Genomic DNA, 26805 nt, shown 5'->3' with positions numbered 1-26805 from the left:
TCACTTCCGGCTCTGGGCGGTTCGCGTCCGGGTCAGAGCGAGCCTCCTGCCCTCCGAGTGTGTGAGTGGTGGCGGTGCCGCGCTGTCCGGGTTCTGTCGTCCCGGAGGGAGCGAGCCGCGGTGCCCCCCGGCCAGGAGCGCCCCCGGCCCCGCGCGGAGGACCAGGAGGGGACTTGGGGGCGGGCTGCGGCCGCGCTGGGCCGCGCTGGGGCGGGCTGGCGGCCCCGCTCCTGCGCCTGCTGCTGTCTCTGGGACCCGGGTGCCGGCACTGAGGCGTCCCCGGCGGACGGCGACCCCCTTCCCCGGCTCCCCTGGCCGCCCCGCCGGGGAGGGCGGAAGATGCCGGTGAAGAAGAAGAGAAAATCCTCTGGGGTGGCAGCGGCAGTGGCGGAAGACGGAGGCCTCAAGAAGTGTAAAATCTCCAGGTATCACGTTCCCCCCACCCCGCCCTCAGCCTCCCGCGTTCCCCCGTGAGCGGCTGTCCGGGGCCCGGGGGTGAGCCCCCGCCGACACCGCGGCCTGCGCCTCGGGCTCGGGCTCCGTGTGGGCGCTCCGGCGCCCGGGGCCGTGCCCCTGCCCCGCGCCCTTCCAGACCTGGACGGGAGTGCAGACCGGCGGAAGGGTCGCCTCTGGAATTTCTTTGAAGGGGAGGGGGTGAGGAGGGGAGCGGCCTGGCGCTGCCCGCCGCCCGGGCTGGGAGGGGGAGCTGCACGCCGAGTCTTCGCAGCAGCCGGTGCCGGAAGGTCCCAGCAGGAAGCCGGCTTTCTGGAAGTCTGGTGGCTCCACCTGCGCCAAGTCCGTGTGCGCGGCGTCGGGAAGGCCCCGCTCGCGGTTCTGTTTCCGGGCATTGAGGACGCTGTTCGCGGTCGACGTGATCGTTAACAATCTGGTCCTTATTTTACCCGGTGCCCCCTCCCTCCCCCCCGAGAAAGAAGGAGAAGGGAGAGCTGAGCTGTAATCACGGCTCTTTGATCCCGCTGCGGCGTGTCCTTGAGGCGGCCCAGCGGCGAGGTGTGCTGCTCGGTCTGCAGGCTAGGTGTGACAGGGGAGTGGTCCCGCATCTGCTCCTCGGGTGTCCGGCTGTGTCGCCGGCGGGCCCGCGAGGGAACGACTTCACTTGCTGCCATTGAGAGGAGACGGTAGTCAGCCTTGTAGACATGATGGCAGAGCTGTCTCCTTGCAGAGGCGTCTGCTTACGGCGGGAGGTACGTAACCTAGGCTCCTCTTCCTTTTTGTCGTTGACGGAAGTTTTCCCGTCTCAGTGCGGTTAGCAGAAGAGCCGGTGCACGGTGACACGGCCTCCCGACCCTCCCGGGCCTCCCGGTACCTCGCCCCAGAACTGGCCGGGGCTGCGCCGCCAGCCCGTCTGTATGAAGCAGACACGTTAGCTTTTACTGCTCCCACGTGTGGCCGTCCTCCGTGCGTAACGTGGCACAGTTATTTACACCGAGCACGCTCAGAGCCGAGCCGTGGTGTTACAGCCCAGGGGCCGCTTCGCTGTATCAACCTACAGTTTTCCAGGCGGGCCTCCATTGTTAGATGACTCAGCCGCCGAAGGCGCGGCGTTTCTAGGTCCTCGTGCAGGTGTCACTGTTTGAGCTCCTCCGGGAAAGGTCCTCTGAAGTTCATGAAACCCTAAAGGCCGATTTTGAGCTTCCCAAGTTTTAATGATTTTATGGAACGTACGGACTTTGGCGTTAAATAGCTTTGGCTCAATTATTTGTACAATTATTATCTTTTTATTTGTACAATTTTGTTTTTAATGTGTGGAATTTAATTATACTCTTGGGTCCTAACTCGTCTTTTATCTTCAATCATCCATTTAAGTTTCGCAGATGATCAACAACTGTTAATATGTAATTCTTAAAAAATATTCATTCATTAAGTATCAAAATCTACTTTGTGAGATTTTGTTTTCGAATGTTTGTCTATTTTACAGAAATATAATTTTCACCTCTCTGAAGATTTATACTTTCCCAGCTTAGTCCTGTATCGAGAACATTAGGTTGAACTTCCACATGCTCACTTCAAATCTGGGGAAATGATTTTAGTTGATGTTATTGGACTTTGATAGTGAGCAAAGTAGCATTTCCGGCTTTGTTAGCAAGAAAATTTTACATGTAGACTACTGTTTCCAATTTCCAATTGCAAATACAACTCCCATTTTTCCTATAATACCAGCTGTAAACAAAACAAAACACTTTGTTTAGTTTGAATTGAAGTAGTTCATGTTGCACTTAGCTTTTCACTGAAAGTTGAGACTTGATAAAATTCTTAGGTATTTGTGTGTTTTCTAAGCTATTGCAGATCCCAACCCCCTGCTAGACTAATAAGTGGAGAGGAACATTTTTCAAGCAAGAAGTGCCTGGCTTGGTTTTATGAGTATGCAGGTAATGAAATTAATATAAGAAGATATCAGTCACGTGCTTTAAAAAGTGTTTTGGTTTATTCATTTAACAATTATTTATTGCAGGCCTGCTTTGTGTTAGTGCTGTGACCTGGGATCAAGGTCAAGACTGAGAATTATGTGTAGGCTAAGAATTTGGTACTATGTCAGGATGCTTTTTCTTTAAATATGTAATTTAGTATGTGCTAGTGGGAGGGGTGAGATTCACTATTAATTCCATTTGTGAACAGGTGCATTTATTGGTTTAAGTCCATTAGCTAAAGGAGAGTTGATATTCTGAAAAACAAACTATGTAATAAAACATTATACACTTTATGTAGTTCTTATTGTTCTTTTGCATATTCTGTTGACAATTTTCTGAACCCAAACTGATATTTTTCTGAAACTTTTTGGAAACGTAGTAAAAGATTTGAAATGCAGATATGTCATGGCACAGCACATTTGCCCTTTGATAATTGCCGTTTAGCCCATCGTTTCTGCCAGCAGTGCAGTAATCCCTACGAACGGAAAGACTGGTGTGATACAGTGTGATAAATGCTGTGTTGGGAAGATGCACTGCGATAGTTCAGAGGACGATAGAACCCATAGAACCCAGCCTCATGGTGTCAGGAAGAGCTTCTGCAGGAGCTGTGACTTAAACTGAACCCTGCAGGTAGTGAAAGCTCTGGGCCCATGGTAGGGCTGGAGCTTAAGGGTGAAAGCCAAAGCCAGGGAGGGGACTTTGGTGTTCAGCAAATGTGTGAACAAGAACACTTCCCATTTATTACTAACTTTTTTATAAGTATGTATAAAGATATTTTTTTCCCTTAGAATCTAGGTTTTGGTCTTCTAGAATTCATGATTTTATAGCTTCCCCCTCCTCCTTTTTTAACTCTGATTCTCAGTGTCTAACATAGAATAGTGTAGATGGAGTCACTCTTACGTTTCGTGCTAATCCGTTAAGGTCTAAAGTATACTCTGAACTTGAAGTGTAACCCTAGGCTAACAGTATGGAAGGTAAGACCATTGATGTAACTTGAATCAGCTGGATCCCCAAAGTATAATTTAAAAATTGTTTAGTAACAGAACAGATTCTTTCTAGACCAGAAAAACTGCTATTACTGGCATCCCAAGACAATGTCTAACCCAAATTAAATGAAAGGAATTCATTTCTTACTGACCTCCATTTAAAATGGTGACCCATTATTCCAAGTGCCGGTTTTACTGGAATTTATGATATAGAATCAAAAAGCCCCTCATCTTATTTCACTTGTAAAAAGACACCTTAAGATACCATAAAACTAGTGCGTTTTTTTTCATTTCTGCTCATTTGTATTACCTCTCCTTGGGCCTTTGGTGGGTAGCATGAGATTCTAATTAGCTAAACATTTATTTGCTATGCTAGCATTTTTGTAGTAGCCAGCATAATAATTGCTCTGTGTATTTCAAAAATCATAATTATATAATGTATCCTTACAATCATTTTGTCAGGTAGGCAGTGTTACCTCTTTTTAGAGATGAGAAAACCGAGGTTGAGATTAAGTAATTGACCCAGGATCATACGGTGACAAGAGCGAGGATTCAGATTTAGGTCATTCTCTTGCAGAGCTTATGCTTTTAATGACTACTGTCTTGTCATTTCTGTTTTCAGTATGTACATGGAAACTCATTTTCCTTCTACAAAGAAATATTAGTAAATGCACTTGAAGGCAATTTATCTTATGTATGGAACGATTCATTCAGTAAATGTTTCCTGAGCATTTACTGTGTGTCAGGCACTGATCAGTGCTGGGGACACAGTAGGGAACAAGTTAGACAAGATCCCTACCCTTGGGGGACTTGACTTCTAGTGGGGAAGACAGTAAATAGGTAAGTAAGCAAGATAAGTAGAGATTGTGGAGGGTTATAAATGTTAAAATACGGTGTGGTGTAGGGACACAAAGTTAGAAAGTTTGGATGATTTTCAAATAAGGTGATAGGGAAGGCCTCTCTAGACATTACTCTGGGTGGAGACCTAACTGACCAGGAGGAACCAGTTATTTGCCAAATCAACAGTAGGTGTTCTGTCTTAAAATGGGGGTGTCCCTTATTAAAATGGAGACTGGGAATAATGCACGTAAAGCACTTAGCACAGTACCTGGAATGAGTCAGAACTCATACGTGTAAACCGTTGTTAAAGGAGTAATAGCATTACAGCATTAGGTGGACTGGCTGTGTTTTAACAGTACTGTTCCAGAATTAACAGCATAGCTCCTGTATAGCTCATGGGGAAGGTGTGTTTCATTGAGCACAATTTTTATTCCTGAGCGTCTGCTATGACTGGCATGGTTTTGTACTCTGCACATCTCTAGGAACATTTTATGGTCATAAAAAAAAAAATTGATTTTTTGTTTTAGTTTAAAAACTAATTTACCACTAATCTGGTTAATATATCATAGGTGACGTGTGGTAAGCCTGATAGTTTTGCTCTTGCACAAGACCTCTCCTCTTGAGTGATACTTACATTCGCAAGGATTTGTTAATACGTGGGGCCTGTTACTGAACAAAAGCGTGGAAAGTAAAAGGGCACTTTTTAAATCTTACAGAGAACCCAAAAGAGGATAGAATTGCTTAGTTCTAATAAAATTATAAATCTAATAAGTTCTTTTTTTTTTTTTTTATAATGTTTGGTTTTTTTTGAGAGAGAGAGAGAGACAGAGTGCGAGCTGGGGAGGGGCAGAGAGAGAGGGAGACACAGAATCAGAAGCAGGCTCTAGGCTCTGAGCTGTCGGCACAGAGCCCAACGTGGGGCTCGAACTCATGAGCCATGAGATCATGACCTGAGCCGAAGTTGGACACTTAACCGACTGAGCCACTCAGGCACCCCTAAATAATTCTGATAGATTCTAAATAATTTCCAAAGCTTCTTAAGTTGAATGGAAACCTATTTTTTTTGCCTGAGAGTTAAATTCAGCCCCAGAGTAGATTTATTGGAAGAGTATATTTGAGAAAGTAAAACTAACATTATGTGGTCTGGGAAAAGAATATTAGTATTGACCTTGCTTTAGATTCAAATTTGTTATTATCTGCATTGCTTCGGGAAAGGCACTGAACATTTACAGAAAGGTCTTGTGTATGTCGTATATATCTCCTTATGACATAATTTAATTTGAATCTCCTCAGATTTTAACCACTGGTCAATTCCCCAGTTTCTAGGGAGACTGTTTCATGATAGTGACTGATATTTCTTGGTAACAGCTCTTCAGCTTTGTCTTTTGATTTCTGATGATGGCTGCTCTGAGGTCAAGTCAGTTTTCTTTTTCATAAGAAAAATTGACAATGCATTCTTGTTTTGGCTTAAAAAAACCTTTGTTTTCTTCCACTGAATTTTTTACCTGACTTACTTTCAACCAAACCACATGTAGGGGAACATACTCAGTTATATTTTTTAACAGCTTTATTGTATATGTATGCTTCTAAAATTACAATAATTAACACATTCTCATTAAAAAACTTCTCCAAATATATATTGGGAAGTGAAAGTCCTATAATTACCACCCTTTCACCTTTTAACACCTCACTGCATAAATAAGTGCAGTACTTATTTAAACCAAAAAATTAAGCATTTTGGTTTCAGACCATGTTTTAACGTCCTCTTAGCAGCCTGGATCTCGTCTGAAGCTGCAGGACTATATTGGCACACAGACTGGACGGCTGCATTCTTCTGTTAGGACAAACTGTGGAGCGTGGATTTCATGTTGTACTTGTGAACGAATGATGGTGGGTGTAAAGTGCCCCCCCCGCCCCCCCCAGTAGCTGTGATCTGGCTTGTGATTTATAAAGCTGGAGTATTTTTATAAGTTTTTAAGAAAGGAAAACAAGGGTTTTTTGGGTCACTTTAACAATAATATTTCAAGACTGTTTTCAAAAATCAGAAGTAATAGCATATTTCTATCATATTTCGTAATTGCTTTAAATGGTTCGATCTTTTTATAAAAAAGGACAGTTTCAGATGTACAGTGTAACAATTTGATATATGTATATACTGCAGAATGATCACAATAAGTCTAGTTGACATCTCTACCCACACAGGGTTATACATTTTCTCTCATGATGAGCACTTTAAGACCTACTCTCATAGGAGCTTTCCAATATACAGTATGGTAGTAGTGATTGCAGTCATCAGACTGGCTGTACGTCACATCTCCAGGATTTACCTGCTTTATAACTAGACGTTTGTTCCTTTTGACCACCTTCATCCATTTTGCCCGCCCCCCCCTCCCCAAACCCTGCCTCTCACCTCTGTATCTACGAGTTTGGGGCCCTTGTTTTTGCTTGTTTGTAGATTTCACAAGTAAGTGACATCATATGTTATTTGTCTTTAACTTCCTTCAATTACAGCATAATGCTCTCAAGGTCCATCCATGCTGTCGCAAATTTGTTGTAATCTTACAACAAATTTTGTTGTTTGCAATCTCTCACTTACAAAAGAGACCCCGCAGTGATGTAAATCACTATCTTTTGGGAATCTGATAACATAAAAAAGTGGGAGAATTGGTGTATTGATTTATATTTAGTGTTATAGAGGGAGAAAAATAAGAAACAAGCTAAGTATCATTAAGTTTTGGACAAATGGTAGACATAAGCTAAGTGAGGAATTAAACTTTAGTTTCAATGTTAAGGTGGTGGAACTAATGCTTTGCTATTTTAGAACCAAGATCAGGAAAATAGTAGTTTCTTTAAGTCGTTATCTTCATAATATGTATATCTTTTTAAAGTATTAAATTTTATTCTGTTGTGTTTCAAAAGGGTAATAAATGACCTGTTTTAGTAAGAAAACAGGTGTTCTTTGCTTACTGTCTTGAGTAATGGGTTGGGCCTACATGTTGTAGAATTTCTTATACTTCTTTATATTTATGTATTACCAAATATTTTGTTCAGATAGGCTCTCATGAATGATTTTTTAATTGATAGGTTCAAGTTACTATACAGACAAGTGATTGATATTTTTTCTTTCCTTAATTTCGTTTTGTAATGTGGTGTTTCAAGAATATTTCAGAAGTTTTACATTTTAAATCGTATAGCCGATATTTAACACTTTGTCAAAGATATATCAAAATTCAAATTTAGTTATTTATAAAAGTTATGGTGTATTCATAGATGCCTTTAGTACAATGGCTTATGTTTTATGTTGGTGTTAAATTATAACAATAAAATATATAAATTATTTTTGTCTTTGAAGGTCCTGATGAAGTTGTAGGGCCAGAAGGAATGGAAAAATTTTGTGAAGACATTGGTGTTGAACCTGAAAATGTATGTTTTATTTCTAAGTAGAATGGAATACAAGTGGGATATAGCATATTTATAAATGTCTAAAAATTGGGACACTTTAATCTTATATCAAGATTTTGTTTCTTCATGTTTTATACTGTAGATTTTCATTTAAGGTCTTTTTAATCAATTTAAGTTGGGCACTGTTCTCTTAATACAAATGTCATTTGTGATAGAGAGAGATTCCACCTTCAGAAACTGTTAGAACTTCTTACTTTTAAGAAATTGGCCCACTTCTTCAGAGTTAATAATTCCAGAGGTTATATTCTTTAATAGTTGAAGGATGGAAATAGTTGTATAAAAATGCTCTCCATGATAAAATATAGACATGATTATCTCTGTGCTGACTTTTCCCCTATCCTTTATGTTCTGTTCTTTCCAGATTATTATGTTAGTTTTAGCGTGGAAATTGGAGGCTGAAAGCATGGGATTTTTTACCAAGGAAGAATGGTTAAAGGGGATGACTTCATTACAGTAAGACATTTTTTTAAAAAACAAATTTGATGGCCTATTTGAAGATCTTAATTGATATTATATGCTTCATAATTTTTAGAAGTAAGGTTTCACCTTAAAATACTCACATTGGTTTGATCTGTGACAATCAGTTAGGGTTTGATAAAATTTATATTGTGGTCTTGGCAAAATGAACAGTTACCCCATCTTTCCTATTCTCTGAGAACCTTAGTACAGTCTTATTAAAATTATTGACTCTTCGTGGGTGAATTAGAGGTCTGCGATCAAAGTTACTTACTCACAGATTGAGCAATGAGCAGTTTCCTTCTCTGAATACAGAGTTCTGCCACGGAAGGAGTTTGTTCTTTGAGCTGCCCCAAGTTCTGGGGCCTCTTCAGTTTTATGCTTTATTTTGAAAAGAAATCCGAAGGTAGAGTTACATGGCACTTTGGTTGTTTCTTTTTTGCCAAATTAATCTTATAAAGAACAAAAGTAGAAATCTTATATGGCTCACCTGCAGCCTTCAGCCAAGTTCTGGTTACTTACTTACTGAGGCTGCCTTTGAATTCTTCTGTAAGTTACAGAATTGCCTCTTGATAATAATTTGATCTTGACTTTCCAGAGTAAAGTGTGCTTAGTTGCAGAATCAGTTAGTAATTATGTGTTATTTTTAAATTATGTCATGTTCCTAATGTTCATGCAGGATGTTACTAATGATCAACATTCTAAAATAGAGGAAGCATTAATTGATGATATTTTTGAGCCAAAAACTGGAGGTTAATTAGCCATGTGGTTTCCTATTGTGGTTATGCTTTTATTAACACATTTAACTATTTTTTATTACTTGTTTGCCTGTCCTTAATTTCTGAATACCTTGGTTATTTTTTTCAAGTGTTCATATGGAACTTAAATTTTTATATTTGAATTTTCAGCATCTAATGTTTTGTAATTCTCCTTTTTAATCAACCTTAACATATAGCTATCTTATGTATATTTTAGGGAAAACCTTTACTTATATGAACCAAATTATAATTTCTAAGATAGAATATAAAATCAAACCTGTCATTTCAATTACTTATAGGAGAGATGAGGAATCAGACTCCAAGGTAAAGAAAATGTTCACCTAGGTTTATGTAGCTACTTACTGGCAGAGCTAGGACCTGGAATTTAAATCCCCTCATCACCAGTCTAGCATACTGTGCTTTGTTTGCGTCACGTTTATGTATGTATGTTAGCGTTTTTTATAAAATGCAAGACTGTTAACTAACTTTGAATCATGGTGTTTACAACCAAGTGTGAACTCTGTCACTCATCTAGGTGTCATAACCTACCAATTAAAATGATGTTGATTCTGAAATTCTTGGAAATATCCAACCTGCAATTAGCTTTTTAGAGAAAGATAAAATATAAAATATTTTTATGAATATAAAATACGGAGGAGTATGCAAAGAATATAAACTGGTTTTCATGTAGCTTAGTCTGTTTTATTGAAATTTTCGTCAGTTATAACATGGCTTATTCATTGTAAGACATTTTAGTTGGCACTATAACTGCTTTTTGTACTACTCCTGCTGTATTTTTTGTATATTGCTTGTTTTGAATAATCAGTTTGTGTATTTTAAAACCAAAAATTTTTTCATCATGTGTCCGCATAATTTGATATAAAGAGACTTTGTATAACAGAAACTTTTAAATACAAAGCATTTCTAATAATTATTCTTGAATAACTAGCATCTGGCTTTGGGTACAAGAATAGAAATGGACTTAACCCTTGAACTTCAGTTTTATTAGCACGTCTTCTCTCTAGGAAGTTCACAAGCTGCACAAAATGGAAGCAATGATTTAACACTTAAAGTTGACCTAGAGGTTTCCGTTTCACTCCTTTATGCTCTCTTGCCTGTCTGCCTAGAGCCCTGTCTGTGTTGTAGGGCCTTGGAGCTGCTCAAGTCAGGCAAGCCCTCTTGACTGGGAGGGAAAAGAGTTGTGTTTTTCCCCCTCATCTAGATTGCTATGTGAAATACCAAGTATCTTTTATCACTTAGCTAAGTCTTTATTACTCCCTGAATTTCCTTATACAAAACTTGCTGAGGAATACAGTAGTTTAAAATTTAAACTGAGAGACCAAAGAACATATGTAAGTCTTAATTTTTTATTTTATAGTTGCCTTAGTATGTTTGGTTTTATGTTGACTTATAATCATAAAACGTAAACCTTCACAGACTCGATTCCCTTTCTAGCTTTTTTAGTATTTTTATGATTTGATTTAATCTGGGCATAGTTATTTCGTGGTCCCTTATATCATCTTAATATAGTTATCGATTGTTTCAAGTTAGTTAATTTTAACCCTTAGAGCTCTGCTAAAGAGTAGAGACAGTGTGGTAGTTAAAACATACACCGTGGTCAAAGGTAGTAGACGGTGATAGCCATGAGTAGTTAAAATCTGTAATTATATAGTGTTGATCAGCATTCACAATACTTGTACGTTCATTTCTGTTAAGGCTGTTGATGCCTACTTTTCATAACTGGATCGCCTTTTTTGTGTGAGAGAATCTGTGGGTATGAGTTGGTACGTAAGTAGACTGGCACGGCCATTTTGTAGGTTTCGGAGGGCGCCATTGCCATCTCTGTGTCGTTGTGTAGTAACGGCCAAATTTCTCCTCAGATTGGATTGGATTTGATAGTCATTCATGGTCAACACGTTGTGTAAGCTACTGTGCCTCTTAAGTGCTGATCACACGGAAGCTGGAGACGTGGCCCCTGCCCTTGGGTAACATGCTGAGAGGGCCGGGGCGGCATGGAAATACTGTGGCGGAAGCCAGGTCGGAGGGGACAGGCGCTAGAGTGAAAGTACGACGTCCTGTGGAAGCACAGCTGGGGGTGAGATGAGTGTCGGCCGAGTAGTCGGGAGAGTCTTCGTATGGGGTCCCTGAACCGGACCTTGAAGAATGATTCGGATGACGACGGTTCGGGATCTAGGAACATGTTCTTTCTGAAGAGGAGACTGTGAGCAGAGCCGGCGAAAGGAGAGCACGTGCGAAGGAAAGAACATTGACAGCACGGGGCCGCGTCCCGGGGGGTGGGGTAACGGCTCCACGACGGAGGGCCTGAGCCGGCCGGCCGGCGGAGAGAGCTTCGCCCCGTGTTCCAGGTCCCCGTGCCGGAGGTTGGCAGGGAGCCTTCGCTCGAGCAGTTGTTGTAGGCTCCGGGATCGCCTCCTCTCGTGGCCACAGCAGGCCCCTCCCCCGCCCCGGAAGGCGCGGGGTGTGGCGCGCGGACCTCCCTCTTCCTTGGGTCTGCGGGTGCCAGAGGGCGCGGGTACTTCGCGTTTTTGCTGGCTGCAGCGGAGAGCTCTCCTCACACCTGCCCGCTGGGAGTGGGGTTGGGGCGAGGGCGGACAACCATGCTGGTGGGGAACACTGTCCTTGGTCGCGATCGCGAGAAAACCGTCAGGACAGCGTCTGACGGGAATGGAAGTACGCAGCTGCCCGTCGGTAGGTGACGAGCTGTGCGCCTTCTGGTCTCCGTTCTCGGCCCTGGACTTGAGGGTTGAAGGCGGTGGTCTGGCCTGACCTTATTTAGGGGGAGAGTTGGGGAGCGTCTGTCCGATTTTCCCGCGGGGACGGGGTGCTCTGGGGCGTGTGGTGTGTGACTGCCGCTCACTTAGCATTTGGGGCCAACTGCTAGTTGCCGTTAGCATTCTCCCCCTCTGCTCTCCCCGACGTTCATCTTGACGATTTTTAATTCCCCATCCACATTTCCAGACATCCCCAGGGTGTGCTGTTTTGTTCTGGTCAATAGACCTCATTCACAGAGAGTTCTGAATACGGAACTTTGTGGATAAAACTCTTCCTGTTACAGATCGGGGTGCCACAGCACCTTACTAATTAAGGAAGAGGACCTCACTTAGAGCTAATACGTGGATGGTGATTTCTTCTTATTTTAGAGGGCTTTAATGAAGCAGAAATGTAAAAGCCTTCCTTGTTAATCAGATGTTTACAATACTCAAGAAATTAATGTCCGAGTCCTAATGTTGAAATTTAAACCCGCTCGTTCTCACCTCGGTGGCCTGGAGAATGGTGTCCTGTTGTGCCAGCGTTCTGTAAAATCTGTGGGGTTTTATTTAGTTGTTCTTCAAAAACCTATCCCTTGCTTTCTGTGATACACTAGTTAAGTATGCGTTTCTTTTTACTTCGGGGGAAATGCTCTTTCTAAACCTCGCAAGTTATGAGGTGTGGACGTTATTAATTGCTGAGTCTATTTGGGGCCAGGTTAAATGTAAGAATTGTGATGTGTTCACTGGTTTCGCGAGGTCTGTTCAGTCTCTCTGAGACCAGTGATGTGCAAGGTGGTGGTTGTTGTTGTTGTTTTACTCTTCTCCAAGAAAACATTACTTGTTCTTTGTTTGGTTAGATTCTTTCTCTGCTCCAGATTTAGGTAGACGATGAGCAATGGTGTGGGATAATTGGGACAGAGACAACAGTGTGATTTTTTTGAGGTGATTTTTAAGCCATTTCCTTCAAAAGGAGCATCTCACACTGGGAACTGTTGTAAACATCGAACTTGTGTGTTCTCAGTCTCATGGTTCTCTATTGTTGTCATTTTAAAAATGAGGAAACCGAGGCTGAAGGATTAAGTAGCTTCCTGAAACCACGTGTGTGGAAACGGAGAAGGTGCACTGTTTCGGGGTGTCTCTCCGTGTGACTTGGAACTTTGTTCTTCACCTCGTGTCCGTCTTAAGCTTACTGAGAGCCCACCCTAAATGACTTCGTGCTCTTTGTCCCTGGGGAGTGTTATTTGCAAAAGGCTGTCATTTTATTTGGATTCTTTTCTCCTTGGTAACTTGTAAGTCACTGCTCGCAGACTTGATAATCTTGTTTGAACTCCAATTTCCTGCTAACCTTTCCCAGGGAGGGATTTTGAAACTTTTTGTAATTAAATAAAGATGTACTTTGTGGCTTATTTTTGGTATTCCTACTTCTGTTTAACAAATAATTGTGGGGCGCTTGTGCACGCCAGGCCCTGAAGAAAGATTTTAAACCCTGGTGGTCGTGAGAGGAAGGCCTGAATGCTGGGAAGTGCCTTTATCGTATGTCTTCCTGAATCTCAGGTGTATTAAGGTTCTAAGGGAGAGTCTGTGTGAAAATGTGAATCACATCATTAAAAAATAATGTGCGAAACGCTTCTTCAGGAAGCCACAAAGATTTAGAAGATGAGGCCTCTTAGGATGGATCATCACGAGGAAGATCGTACATGTAACTGGCTGCTTAAAATGCAGTGCCCTCTGAACTTACGAGCTCATGACGCTGGAGGGCCTGAAGACACCCAGATTTCCACACAGCATCACAGGCACATGTAATCTGAGAATTTGTTCCTTTTGCATATCCTTCTGGTAGTAGTTAACTACGTTTTCAATGCCATTAAACCTTTATTTTTTGCGTAACGAAGAATGCGCTGATAAATCCGCTTAATGAAATAGTAAATAATACATTTTTAATAAATAGTAAGAATCTTGTTTCTGCATGAAATATATTGTGCCCTCATTCATACATAGGAACTAGGCCCCAGACAAATTGGATGGTTACCCTATCCAAATTTTGATTTCCTTTTCCGGCCATATGGCAGATAAAATGTGCAAAGAAGCCATTTGTCATGTAAAACACTTAAATGCAGGATGAAACATAAAAATGTATATATTTTAAAAAGCATGCCTGGACTTCACTGTAAATTAAGGAAAATAATCAGAGGCCAGAAATGAGGAGAGATGGTGATACCATAGGGACATGTAGATCTGACACTTAACCTTAAGGTTACTACCTGTTTCTAGTCACCTAGCGTCTGGCCATTAACTTGTGGTGCATATTCTGAATAGGAGACAAAATGGCAATGCCTGAGTAGGGTGAGAATCAGATCAAAAACTCATATTAAGTCACTGATGTCACGCATAGCTAGTAGATGGAGATGTGATTGCTTGGGCTTGGTTCTGCATACGGTGAAGGGCTTATTTCCAAGAGAGTTCTTACCAGAAATTCTTCATCATGCAGATTCAAAGCTGGAATGCATTATTTGTATGACACAAGCCAAAAATGTATTTTCCAAATGTCCCAGGTAAGTAGTGTTTTCACGTATATGGTGGAAGTGATTCTTCTGTACAGGAATGCGTTTTAAACAGAAGCCTCAATTTCTGCAGAAAAAGGTTCAGTTTTTAACAATCCTAAATTACTAAGCATATTGGGGAACATCTTAAATTTCAGAATTAGACTCTTTAAGACTAGTATTTTGAATTATCTGAATCTCAGCATAAAGTAACTACTATGTTTAAAGAACAAAGAACGGCCTCAGATGATCAGATTTCCCATGCATAATTAAATCTCTGAAAGTGAAAAACATTAAAGATTTAAAAATCAATGGATGAGTTACGAAGGAGGTGGGTATAGAATCAGTGACCTACAATAGCTGAGGAAAATAGGCAAGAAGAGAAGGGACATAGTGGATAATTTTTTAAACTGTTGAGTTTCCTGAATTTTTTAGATATAAGCCCTTCATCAAGTATGTGGACTGCAGGTATTTTCTCCCACTCTGTAGCTTGTGTTTTTGCTTCTTATAACTTGGGCAGAGCAAAACTTTTAATTTTGACGGAGTTCACTTGATGAGTTTTTCCTTCTATGAATTGTGCTTTTGATGTCAAATCCAAGAATTCTTTCCCTAGATCCGGAGAATTTTACCTTTCGGTTTTTTTTCTGGAAGGGTTTATGTTTTTATATTTTACGTTTAGATCAGTGATCCATTTTGAGTTAATTTCCTTAAAGGTGAGAGACAGGTTTTGGTTTATTCCTTGCCTACAGCTGTCCACTTGCTCCATAGTTCATGCTTTGAAAAAGGTCTTTTCCTCCCTTGAATTGCTTTTGCGCCTTGTCCGGTATCGGTTGGACACGCCTGTGCGTAGGTCTGTCTCTGGGCTCTCTGTTCTGTCGATCTGTGCCTTCAGCCTCTGCCAGTACCATGCGGTGCTGCTGTATACAGAATCTTGAAACCACAAAGACTGATTGATCTCTTTTCAAAATTGTTTTAGCTCTTCCAAAAATTTTAGGATGATCTTTTTATCTGCAAAACATCTTACTGAGATTTTGGTTAAACTACGTAGTGAATTTGGGGAGGATTGACCACTGTTTTGAGGGTCTGAATACATGCAAGATAGCTATGTCTCTCTTTTTGGTGTTTGATTTCTTTCATTGTGTGTAGTTTTCAGCATACAGATTCTGTACATGTTGTGTTAGAATTACATGTGAATATTTTGTTTTAATTTTGAGCCATTTATTTTTAATTCTAATATCAATGTATTAGTTACTAATACGTAGCAATACAATTGATTTTTGTGTGGTTGTCTTGTATCCTGTGACCTTGCTGAACTCACTTACTCTGAGTGTGTGTGGATGTGTGTCTTCCTTGGGTTGTCTACATAGACAGTCGTGTCCTATGATTATAACACAAAATAGGGAAATAGGGACCATCTTATTTCTTTTCCGCTCTTGCATGTCTTTTATTTCCTTTTCTTGACGTATTGCATCAGCTGGAACTTCTACCATTGTGCTGAATAAGCCTGGTGAAAGTGGACACCCATTCCTTTGCTCCCTAGCTGTGGGTTGTTTGTAGGTGCTCTTTATCAAGTTGAGGGAGTTGCCCTCTGTTCGTGTTTTTCTGTGAGTTTACACGAGTTGATGTTAAATATTTTAAGTGCTTTTTCTGTATTAAATTATCTAATCATGTAGTTTTTCTTTTAGAGTGTTAACACTGTGGTTCCATTAATTGGTTTTCAATACTGAATCAGTTTGCACACCTGGAATATATCCCACTTGGTGTATAATTATTTTTATATGGTGCTGAATTCTTTTTGTTAATATTTGTTAAGGATTCATGAGGGATATTGGTCTGTTTTTGTTTTTGTTTTCTTATTTATCCGAGGATATAATAGACATAACATTGTTCGTTTTGGGTGTACAACGTAACGATTCAATATGTATGTATTTTGGGAAATGATTACCACAATAAGTCTAATTAACATCCATCATCATAGTAAAATTTTTTTTCATGTGAAAAAAAATTTTTTTTGATACTGCCTTTAATCTGTTTTGGTGTCAAGGTAAATCTGGCTTTATAAAAGGAATTAGGAAATTTTTCCTTAGAATTTATCTTTTGCAAGGTAGAACATAGAATTGGTCTTCAGAGATTGGTGGAATTCTCCTGTGAAACCATCTGAACCTACAGGTTTCTTTTTCAGAATTTTTGGGATTTTTGAATTAGATTTTTTAATAGTTACAGGGCTACTCAAATTACTATTTATTTCAGATCGTTGTATCAAATTATTTGTTTCATACTGTGTGTGTTACAGTAGTTTTTGTTTTTCAAAGAATGGGTCTATTTTGTCTAAGTGGCCATATTTATATCCTTTTCATGTCTACAGGTCTGTAATGGTACCTTTTGTTTCATTCCTGATATTGATAATTTTTGTCTTCAGTTTTTCTCTTTGTCATTCTTGCTAGGGACTTGTCAGTTTTACTCACTTTCTTTTTCCAAAGAATCAGCGCTTTGTTTCATTGATTTTCCTGTCTCATTTTTCTGTTTTCAATTTTACTGATTTCTGCTCTTACTTTCTCCTGCTTGCTTTAGGCTTATTTTGCTCTTTTCTAGTTTCTGAAGATAGGAGGTTAGATTATTGATTGAGATTTTTTTCTCTCATAATATTTGCATTTAGTTCTGTGAATTTCCCCCTCAGCACTGCTTTGGGTCTCACAAAATTTGAGTTGCGTTTTTATTTTCATTGAGTTCAGTATTTTTTTTTTTTTTTTTTTTTTTGGTTTCCATTGAGACTTGTTCTTACCCATGGATTGCTTAGGAGTTTGTTTAGTTTCTAAGTGTTTGGAGATTTTGCTTTTATCTTCCTGTTACTTCTAGTTTGGTTTCATTGTAGTCAGAGAACATATCCTGCATGATTTCAGTTCTATTATATTTGTCAGCATTTTCTCAATGGCTCAGGCTGTGGTCTCTTGGGTTCTGTTGTACAGACACTCGAAAAGAATACGTGTTTTGTTGTCATTGAGTGGCATGTTCTGTTAGTGCCAGGTGAATCTTGTTGGTTGGTGGTGTTGAATTCTTTCCTGATGTAGTGTCTAGTTGTTCTGTCGGTTCCTGAGGAAGTGTTTCAACAGAGGAGTATTGAAATCTCTAACAATAATTGCATATTTGTTTCTCCTTTTACTTCTCAAGTTTTTGCTTCACTTTGCAGTTCTGTTGCTTGGTGCAAACACTTTTAGAATTGTTGCATCTTGTGGGGCGCCTGTCCGACTCTTGGTTTCAGCTCACATCATGATCTCACGGTTGTGGGATGGAGCCCCGTGTCAGGCTCCACACTGTCAGCTGGATTCTCTCTGTCTCTCTCTTCCTCTGCCCCTTCTCCCTGGTCGCACGTGCTCACGCACTCTCTCTCCCTCTCTGAAACAAACAAAACTAATCGTTACATATTTTCGGTGGATTGACCTGTTATCATTACATAATATTCTTCTATGTTCTGATCATTTTCTTCACTTGGAAGTCTACATTAGCTCATATTGATGAAGCTGCTTCTCCTTTATTTTGGTTACTGTTTCCAGAATATGTTTGTTTTTGTCTTTTACTTTCAGTCTGCCTATGTTGTGTTTGAAGTCCATTTCTTCCAGATAGCATATGGTTGGGTCACTTTGGTTTCATGGGTTTTTTTGACCTGCTCTGTTAATCTCTGTGCTCTAATTGGTACAGGCTACTTAACATTTAGTATAATTATTAGTACATTAAGGTTTAAGTCTGCCCTGTATTTTACAATTCAGACTTTTCCACTTGGTTCTTTTTTGTTAGATTTCTTTTCCTAGACTCACTGTTTCTTTGCTGAGACTTGCTACATTTTCAAGGGTTGTTTTATTGGGTCCATAATTGCTCATTGAACCATTTTCATCATAGCTGCTTTAGAATCTGCATCAGATAATTTTAAACACATCTTGTGATTTCAATATTTGCACGTATTGGCCCTCTTTTTACATTCTGCTTGCCATCTTGGTTGTTGGTATGAGAAGTGCTTTTTTATCGGAACTTGGAAATACTGAGTATTATGTTATGAAACTCTGGATCTTATTTAAACCTTCATTTTCGCTAGCTTTCTGTCACCACCTCATCAGGAGGAGGGGATTCTTCATCGTTGTAAGCAGACAGGAGAGGTCCCGCCCCCAGGAGGCCTCCACAAAGAATTTCTGGGTGACACGGGTGGCACTGCTGGGTGAGCGTGATGGTGTAGCCCCGCCTCCTCCCAGGCACCCTTTGATGGCCCAGGGCGCTACTCCTTACCCCTTGCTGGGAGCAGAGCTGAAGTCCTTGTTGTATGTGGTTCCCACTGACGGTGCAGGAGGTGGAAGGGGGGCGTCTACGTCCATCCTGGGGTGGGTGGGCCATGCGGTCCTCCTTCAGTCTGCTGGCAGCTGTGGGCACTGAGTGGGCTTCTTCTGTGCTGTTTGAATGGAGAAGAGTATCTTTTCTAAGCTTGCTTTCGTGCTAGGCTGCTCAACTTCTGCTGGAGGGAGAGCGAGTTTTTGGTTTCTGTCTACCCCATTGGCATTTCTGGTTTGCTGACTCCTTCATCTCCAGATCTGGTGGAGAAAAGGCAAAAGAAAACCCAGGAAGCGCCCCACTGTATTGTTCCTGAGAATCTCAGAGTTCTTTCAGTCTTGTGTTTGTTTTGTGTATGTCGTCTCTGGCTTTTAGTGGAATGAGCAGGAGACATGGATGAAAAGTACGTTGACTTCATCATCCTGGAAGCAGAAGGTATTTGTCTACTAAAAAAAACAAACGAACCTTCTGTCCCCTTCCCACACTATTTAGTGTCGATTTCCTCTGCTCCCTTTTGGAACCAGATTCTTTGAAAGCATTTGGCTGTACACTTGACCTTTGAACAACGTGGTAATTTTTATTGAAACCTGGAAATTTTGAGTATTATGTTATGAAGCTCTGGATCTTATTTTTTCTTTGTTTATTTTCAGAGTGGGGAGAGAGGCAGAGAGAGAGAGAGAGAGAGAGAGAGAGAGAGAGAGGGAGAAAATCCCAGGCAGGCTCTGTGTTGTCAGTGCAGAGCCTGATGTGGGGCTTGATCCCATGAACTGTGAGATCAAACCAAGAGTCAGACGCCCAACCGACTGAGCTACCCATGCGCCCCGACTCTGGACCTTATTTAAACCTTCTGTTTTAGCTGGCTGCCACCAACACCACCTCAGCAGGAGAGGGCAGGAAGCCCTCCTCACTGCTGGCAGGCATGGGACTTCCTTCACAGTCAGACATCTGCGTGTAACTCTTGACTTCCCCAAAACTTACTAGTCTACTGTTGATTGGAAGCCTTTCCCATGACATAAACAGTCAAATAGCGTATTTTGTACGTTAAATGTATTATATACTCTGTTCTTACAGTACGGTAACCTAGAGGAAAGAAATGTTCTTAAGAAAACTATCAAGAAAATATATTTACAGCACTATACTGTATGTATCGAAAAAAAATATATCCCCATATAAGTCGACCCACACAGTGCAAACCCTTGTTGTTCAAGGGTCACCTTTATTTTTCTCTGATTGCTCTCTTCTTAGTGTCTGTTAAACCTGTTCTACTAAGACTTTTATCTCTACCAGTCTTCTGAAACCATCTTGTCAAGGCATCATTTACAAGTGAATAATCAAAGCAATAATATTTATCAGAACTGGGCTGAAGCTTTAATTGTACTTAGAGGAAAATCTGTAGCTTTGAATGTTACATTAGAAGAGAAATGGGGGCGCCTGGGTGTCTCGGTTGAGTGTCCGGCATCAGCTCAGGTCATGATCTCACGGCTCGCGGGTTCAAGCCCCATGTCAGGGTCTGTCATGCTGACAGCTCGGAGCCTGGAGCCTGCTTCACATTCTGTGTCTCCACCTCTCTCTGCCGCTCCCCAGCTTGCGTGCTCACTGGCGCGTGCTCTCTCTCAAAAAATAAGTAAAGATTAAAAAAAATTAAAAAAAAAAGATGTTTAGAGTAAAAGGGAAAGCAAACCTGCAGTTGAAATAATTAAGAAATTCTGCCAAGATGATTAAGAAAATCAGAAAGCGGGGCACCTGGGTGGCTCAGTCGGTTGAGCGTCTGACTTTGGCTCAGGTCCTGATCTCACAGCTCATGAGTGTGAGCCCTGCGTCGGGCTCTGTGCTGACAGCTCAGAGCCTGGAGTATGCTTCTGCTTCTGTGTCTCCCTCTCTCTCTGCCCCTAACCCACTCTCATTCTGTCTCTGTCTCGCTCAAAAATAAACAAACATTAAAAAAAAAAGTGAAAAAAATTAAAAAAAGAAAAACAGAAAGCAAAAATAAATAATAATACAGAATAGAAAATACCTCACCTCAGTGAAAAGACCCAGATGGCTTTTCAGCTGATTTTGGCCAAATGCTAATTCCAGTGTTTAGTAAACTTTTTCAGAAAAGAGAAAAAAAAGTAATAATTATAATTTCATTTTTCTAAGGCCTATGCCATGAGCTTGTTATCAAAATTAGTGAAGAGAGTGTGAAGGAATGAGATTTACCAGCAAGTCTCACTTATGAAAATAGCCAGAAAATCTAGGAGTGTACGAAACCGGTGACAAACATTACTCAGTTTGGCTTATTCTAGGAACGCAAGGTTTAATCAACATTAGAAAATTATCCAAAACATTTACACCTTAATAAAGTTAGGAGTCACCTGTCACATTGTGGGTTTAGAATAGTCAAGGTCTTAGTTAAATTTGGGTGCTAGATATCTCTGGTACATGATGAGAACTAAGTCCATTCTGGGAGGAATACTGTGGGTCACGGTAGATGGCACGGCCCATGTGATGAAAGGGAGTCCGGTGTATGCTCAGAGATGGCAACCTGGCAGTTAGGTTTTGGTGAGTTAGGTTTCGTCGGCCTGTTGGAGGGAGCACCACGTCGAGTAGAGGCAATGATCTGTGCTGACACATAGCTGTGGTCAGTGTGCGCGGTGAGTGCGGCTTGACCGGAGTTCACGGTGTGGTGACCTGGTTCTTGCTGAGCAGTGGAACTCGTGTCAGCCCGTAGGAGAGCGTCTCTTTGAGCCTTTAACTGGTTTCCTTCCTTGGCATCTGTACCTTATTTGAAGTCAGGTGCTGCCACTGATTGCCTTGGTGCTTAGTCACTGAAAACGTAAGAATCTGAGTTTATGACAGAAGCACTAATACAATGTGTTAATTTTCTCTGTGTTATAGCCTGAACTTTCAAAACCACTCATGGCTAATCCCTGTCACCAAGCTGTGCCTGAGAATTTCCAGTGAAATCTGTGACCGAGGCCTGGTTCATCTCCTCTGTTCTGCCATCTTCTTAACTTTACATGTAGTAAAAGCACATCTTCTGAATCTCTTCTTGAGACATACTCATGATTGTACTGGAGCTTTCGATTGAGCTTTTTTTTTTAAAGGTCATTGGACTGAATTTCATTGGTTGCCAGGTTTTCTCTTTTTTTCCTATTTTCCGTTTTTCCTTTTTATCCCATTGGTCAGTACGAGGCAATATGTTTGTTAGTAACTCTAAATTTGTGAAGCAGAATTTTAAACCTAGATTGATTTCATAGATGCACTCACTTTCTTCTCAATACGTTTCTTCTGACCCCCTAATGATGCTTTTATTTAATTTTATGGATTGTATAATGTATTTGGCTTTTTTAATTTAAGGTGTGACTGCACAGAAAAGTTACAGAACAAATTTGACTTTTTGCGCTCACAGTTGAATGATATTTCTTCGTTTAAGAATATCTACAGATATGCCTTTGATTTTGCAAGGGTAGGTAGAATTTCCATGTTTTGTAATTTTAACATTTTTTTCATCTCGGAACCGCACTTAGGGAAATTTTTTACTTCCATTGTAGGATAAAGATCAGAGAAGCCTTGATATCGACACCGCTAAGTCTATGCTCGCCCTGCTGCTTGGAAGGACATGGCCGCTGTTTTCAGTGTTTTACCAGTACCTGGAGGTATGTGCACTGTTCTCGTCTGGAAGCATTAAATATTAATTGTAAAACTTACTCTGAAAACGTACCTTTAAAATTTTTTTTTTTCAACGTTTATTTTATTTTTGGGACAGAGAGAGACAGAGCATGAACGGGGGAGGGGCAGAGAGAGAGGGAGACACAGAATCGGAAACAGGCTCCAGGCTCTGAGCCATCAGCCCAGAGCCCGACGCGGGGCTCGAACTCCCGGACCGCGAGATCGTGACCTGGCTGAAGTCGGACGCTTAACCGACTGTGCCACCCAGGCGCCCCTGAAAACGTACCTTTAAATGAGGAAACATAAATGGATTTTTAGATAGTGTGTTTTTAAGAAAAACTTAAGTAAAAAGTTTCTGATAAATTGTGTACATATGTCATTTGTAGACACAAGTTCATGTTCATTAATATGTTCTGTACATGAGATACTTTCATTCCAGCCTTGCAGCCCCCCTCCCCCCGCATGAAAAAAAATGAACCCTCAAATAAATTTTAGCAAAGACGTTTTTCACGCAAAATTAGTTTCTTGGGTTTTTGACAGAAAACTGATGCTCGTGTACAAATGTTAGGCTTCTAAATCGGGTTTCAGGTTTCTTTGTAAATCACCAGCTCTTAGGCTGATAGCCACGTAAGGGAACCCGTTGTGTGTAGTGATAACACTTTCCTTTTCACTTGGGTTCAGTCTAAATAGTTAGAATTAAAATTTTATGCCCACAAATATGAGAATGACTACTTAAATGTACTAATAACAACTTTAAAATGTCTGCTGAATTTATGAAGAAAGTGTTCATTTAGCAGGTTTAGCGTAGCACCTACTACCCGCAGTGGTTTTAAGATACTGTTCTTTTTTTCCACTGCTTTCTTTGGCTTTCTGTTTTTGTGCCTTTTCAATTTCAGGTTTTTTGGTATAGATCCCACCGTTTCTTGAATACAGATGCTTTTGCTTTTTGGTTTGAAAATGATTTCTCATAAAGCTGATTATCATAACGAATTCCCCAGAGTAATTTTGTTGAAAGCTTCTGCTGAGAGGCAGTCATGACCAGGACTTGAGCGAGTGGGTTTCAGGTACACTTAGATCTTTAAGCCTGATAGAGTAGGCTTAGGAATGGCTGGTAAAGTAGACGTTTTTGATGAATGTTATCCGTCTTCCTCCTGTTAGTAGTTCGGGGCAAAAATAAAGAGGACTGAATCTAAAAATAGTCACCTCGGGGCGCCTGGGTGGCGCAGTCGGTTAAGCGTCCGACTTCAGCCAGGTCACGATCTCGCGGTCCGGGAGTTCGAGCCCCGCGTCGGGCTCTGGGCTGATGGCTCAGAGCCTGGAGCCTGTTTCCGATTCTGTGTCTCCCTCTCTCTCTGCCCCTCCCCCATTCATGCTCTGTCTCTCTCTGTCCCAAAAATAAATAAATGTTGAAAAAAAAAAAAATTAGTCACCTCTACAGGGAGCTGAGAGGACGAAGTATTTTCAACGCTGGTTATGGGGAGGGTGTTTGACACCGTTTCAAATTAGGTTTTATCCCTGTTCAGCGAATGAAGAAATGGGCTCTGTTGTTAAGTAATGTTCCCAAGGCCACTCAGTTCAGTGACAGAAGTGGGGTTTGAACCCAGGCCAGTACTCTTTCCACTGCCTACAAAAGCACCAACTTCAAGATGTGGCGGAACATTAAATCTCATGCATAGCAGTCTCCTGGGAAGCCGCGTGAGGGAACTTGGTGTACGTAGGATACGCTGTATGACTTGATTTCAGTGACGGTTATAGAAGTGCCTACACGGAAGACACTCAGGCGTTTTATCAGATCGGTACCTTTGTTGCTCCTGTTACTTCTCAAAAATGAAGGAAAGATAAAGAAAAAGTAGCTTGGATGATGTTAACATGTGAACGGCCCTGAGGATTCTCTTAGAAGCCCAAGTGACTAAAGAGGACTAAGTGCTTTAAGAAAGACCAAATCACAAAAAGATGGCATAACTAGATTTATTTAAGTCAGAGCCTTAGATAACGCTTGTTCTGTATTCCAAATATTTATATCCTCTTCTGCAGCAATCGAAGTATCGTGTTATGAACAAAGATCAGTGGTACAATGTGTTAGAATTCAGCAGAACCGTCCATGCCGATCTTAGTAACTACGATGAAGATGGTGCTTGTAAGTATAATAACCGTGTTTTCCTAGGAAGATGAAGTTCTTGAAACTGTTACGTGGGAACATGCGTTTGTGTAGCGTTACCATAAAGAATTTAAAGTTGCTGACGGTAACTTTTCTTATGGAATCATGTTGAAGGTGTGGGGGAGGGCTTACGTTAGAAAGTCTGTGCTGACAGGTGGAATGTTGCCAATTTCTCAGAAATGTAATGGAGCAGTATAGCTAAGGTTAAATGATAATTTCTGCATGTAAAAGCTAAAATTCTGCTTTCCTGCCTTCCCTGGCATTTTCCTATGGAAGAAAAGAACAGTCAGGATTTAAATAGAGGAAAGCAAAACCTCAGGTACAAGAGAAAAACCTTCAGGGCTAATCACAGTGCCCACTGATGGCATAGCAGATTATGCCACAATAAGTTCCCACAGAAATGCCTGAGTAAGCACTCGATGAAATACCATTTTTCAATCGTTCAAGTTAAGATATCTGTCCATACTCTTCAGTGGAAAGGGCAGAATACCAGAAAACAGATCCTTGAAGTACGCTGTAGGATACATTCCTATAAAAGTAAATTGAAACGTGGACTTCTGCGACCCTGAAGATCATACAAAATGCTGAAGAAGGGATAACTTTATTCTGCCTGTAGTTTACATTGTAACCTCTCCCCCCGGATTGTTCTAAAATTCAGTAATATTTTTGGAAACAGCCCTTTGGTAGCAGCAGTAAGCTTGCAGGCAGGCCTACACATGTGTATATTCATGCGTGTTTTGAGTCAACATATAAAACAATTTTTGTATAAAAATAAAGCTTCCAGATTTGTTTGAAAAAGCAGAAAATCTGACTCAAGTATGTGAGGAATTAGTGACAGAAGCCAAGTAATAGCTTGTGTCCAACTTGCGTCTCACTTCGCTGGCTTGTAGCTACGCCACCAGCTAGGGTGCTTTTTGGTTGCCGTTTATGATTGTCCCTGTCGGCCGATTTCCTTAGAGTAGGGAGGTACGTCAATAAAAAATGAGAGAAAGACCATCGAGGGGTATGTGTTTTAAGAAAAATAGGGCCAGCGTACTCTTTTCTGGCCACGAGTTTTCCCCTGTTTTTCAACGAACAAAAACAGTGAGCTCATGTGAGGAATGGCTTCTGTAAGGAAATGAGTGTGGACCCCTTGCTTTATGTGAATGTCTTTTTATTTATTGTTTTTTTATTTTTAATTCTTTTAAGGTTTATTTTTGAGAGAGCGAGCGAGCAAGCATGAGCAGGGGAAGGGCAGAGAGAGAGGGAGACACCGAATCCGAAGTAGGCTCCAGGCTCTGAGCTGTCAGCACAGAGCCCAACACAGGTCTCGAACTCATGAACTGTGAGATCATGACCTGAGCTGAAGTCAGCCACTTCACTGACTGAGCCCCCTAGGCGCCCCTCACATGTTTTTTCAGTATAGTTTTTAGGTCAGGTGTTCATTAGGCACTTGCTTCGTGTTTAGATTTATACTCGGTCCTGTTACCTGAACAAAATAATTCTCTTATATGGCCACTCCTTCAACAAGCTTACATGCTTTTGGTGACGTAATGTAGAAACATGTTGAACACTCTCCATATTCCTTAATAGAAATAACAGTGCTGTGATCATTTAGACAAAGGGAGCAGTCAATCTTGACTTAGTTATTGGAGAGTTCTGAAGCCATTGCAACCTTGCGAAGGAAGCTGCAGCAGATACCCCTTGTGGAAAGTCTCTTCTATCAGGAAAGAGCAGGCCGAGAAAGAAAAGCGCTAAGTAGCCAGCAGGACAGGAAACACACCTTAGACGCGGGGGTCCGTCCTCATTACCACCAGAACTCGGGGAGAGTGTTTGTAGTGGGAGGTCTGAGGTCACTGAATTCTAACAAATGCTTCTCTCTTTCTAGGGCCTGTTCTTCTCGATGAATTTGTTGAGTGGCAGAAAATCCGTCAGACATCATAGCAAGAGCTCTTGCAGAGAAAATGCAAACCTTCTGATGCCCACGTGTGTAGAGGCTGATGAGAGGAGAAATCCAAAGGCTGCATTTTCCTTCATGTGAAAGACTTCTCCTAGTACTTTGTTTTCCTTTTTTTTAAAAGGAAGTTTTCTTGTTACATGTGATGGGCATTGAGCCACACCTCTTCTGAGACTGAGTATCCAAGTTTTTGTTTTGGGTTATGTTTATAACATTTATTTCAGAACAATAAAGATTCAGATTTGTGACAAAGGCCTTAAAGTGAAGATGTCCCTTGAGTGTCAGAGTGGTATTTATTTTTGTAAATTTTAATTCTTGAATTTTAGAGGATCTTTCTTGCCATGGATTTGGAATTTTAAAGATTCTGAACAACCTTAATATTTGGGAGTGTGGCCTGCTGATAGTACGGCTCATGTATTCATCTGTGCACTGTTAGGAAGAATGTTGGCTTCACCTCTGGGATGATGATTTTTCTGATTCAGCAAATAAATACATTTCTGGATA

At 41.0% G+C, this 26805-nt stretch overlaps 1 protein-coding gene across 4 annotated transcripts; it reads left to right on the top strand.

The window, feature by feature from the left end:
- The first annotated feature begins 24 nt into the window (after positions 1-24).
- DCUN1D5 (defective in cullin neddylation 1 domain containing 5) lies at positions 25-26805 on the top strand. 4 transcript variants are annotated; one of them, XM_040460791.1, is made up of 8 exons: positions 25-425; positions 2299-2390; positions 7608-7678; positions 8079-8170; positions 21896-22004; positions 22090-22194; positions 24242-24344; positions 26233-26805. In XM_040460791.1, the coding sequence occupies exons 1-8, from the start codon at positions 340-342 to the stop codon at positions 26286-26288; spliced, it is 714 nt and encodes a 237-aa protein (XP_040316725.1). In that variant the 5' UTR covers positions 25-339; the 3' UTR covers positions 26289-26805. The 4 variants fall into 4 exon arrangements, with proteins under 4 accessions (XP_040316725.1, XP_040316726.1, XP_040316727.1 ...); XM_040460793.1 differs by lacking the exon at positions 2299-2390 and having other exon boundaries at positions 314-425; XM_040460792.1 differs by lacking the exons at positions 2299-2390; positions 7608-7678; positions 8079-8170.

The sequence above is a fragment of the Herpailurus yagouaroundi genome, unplaced genomic scaffold (assembly GCF_014898765.1).
Source record: "Herpailurus yagouaroundi ecotype Mexico unplaced genomic scaffold, PumYag 251, whole genome shotgun sequence".
Taxonomy (NCBI): domain Eukaryota; kingdom Metazoa; phylum Chordata; class Mammalia; order Carnivora; family Felidae; genus Herpailurus; species Herpailurus yagouaroundi.
The sequence above is the reverse complement of the archived record's forward strand: the minus strand, read 5'-3'. Positions and strand labels throughout refer to the sequence as shown.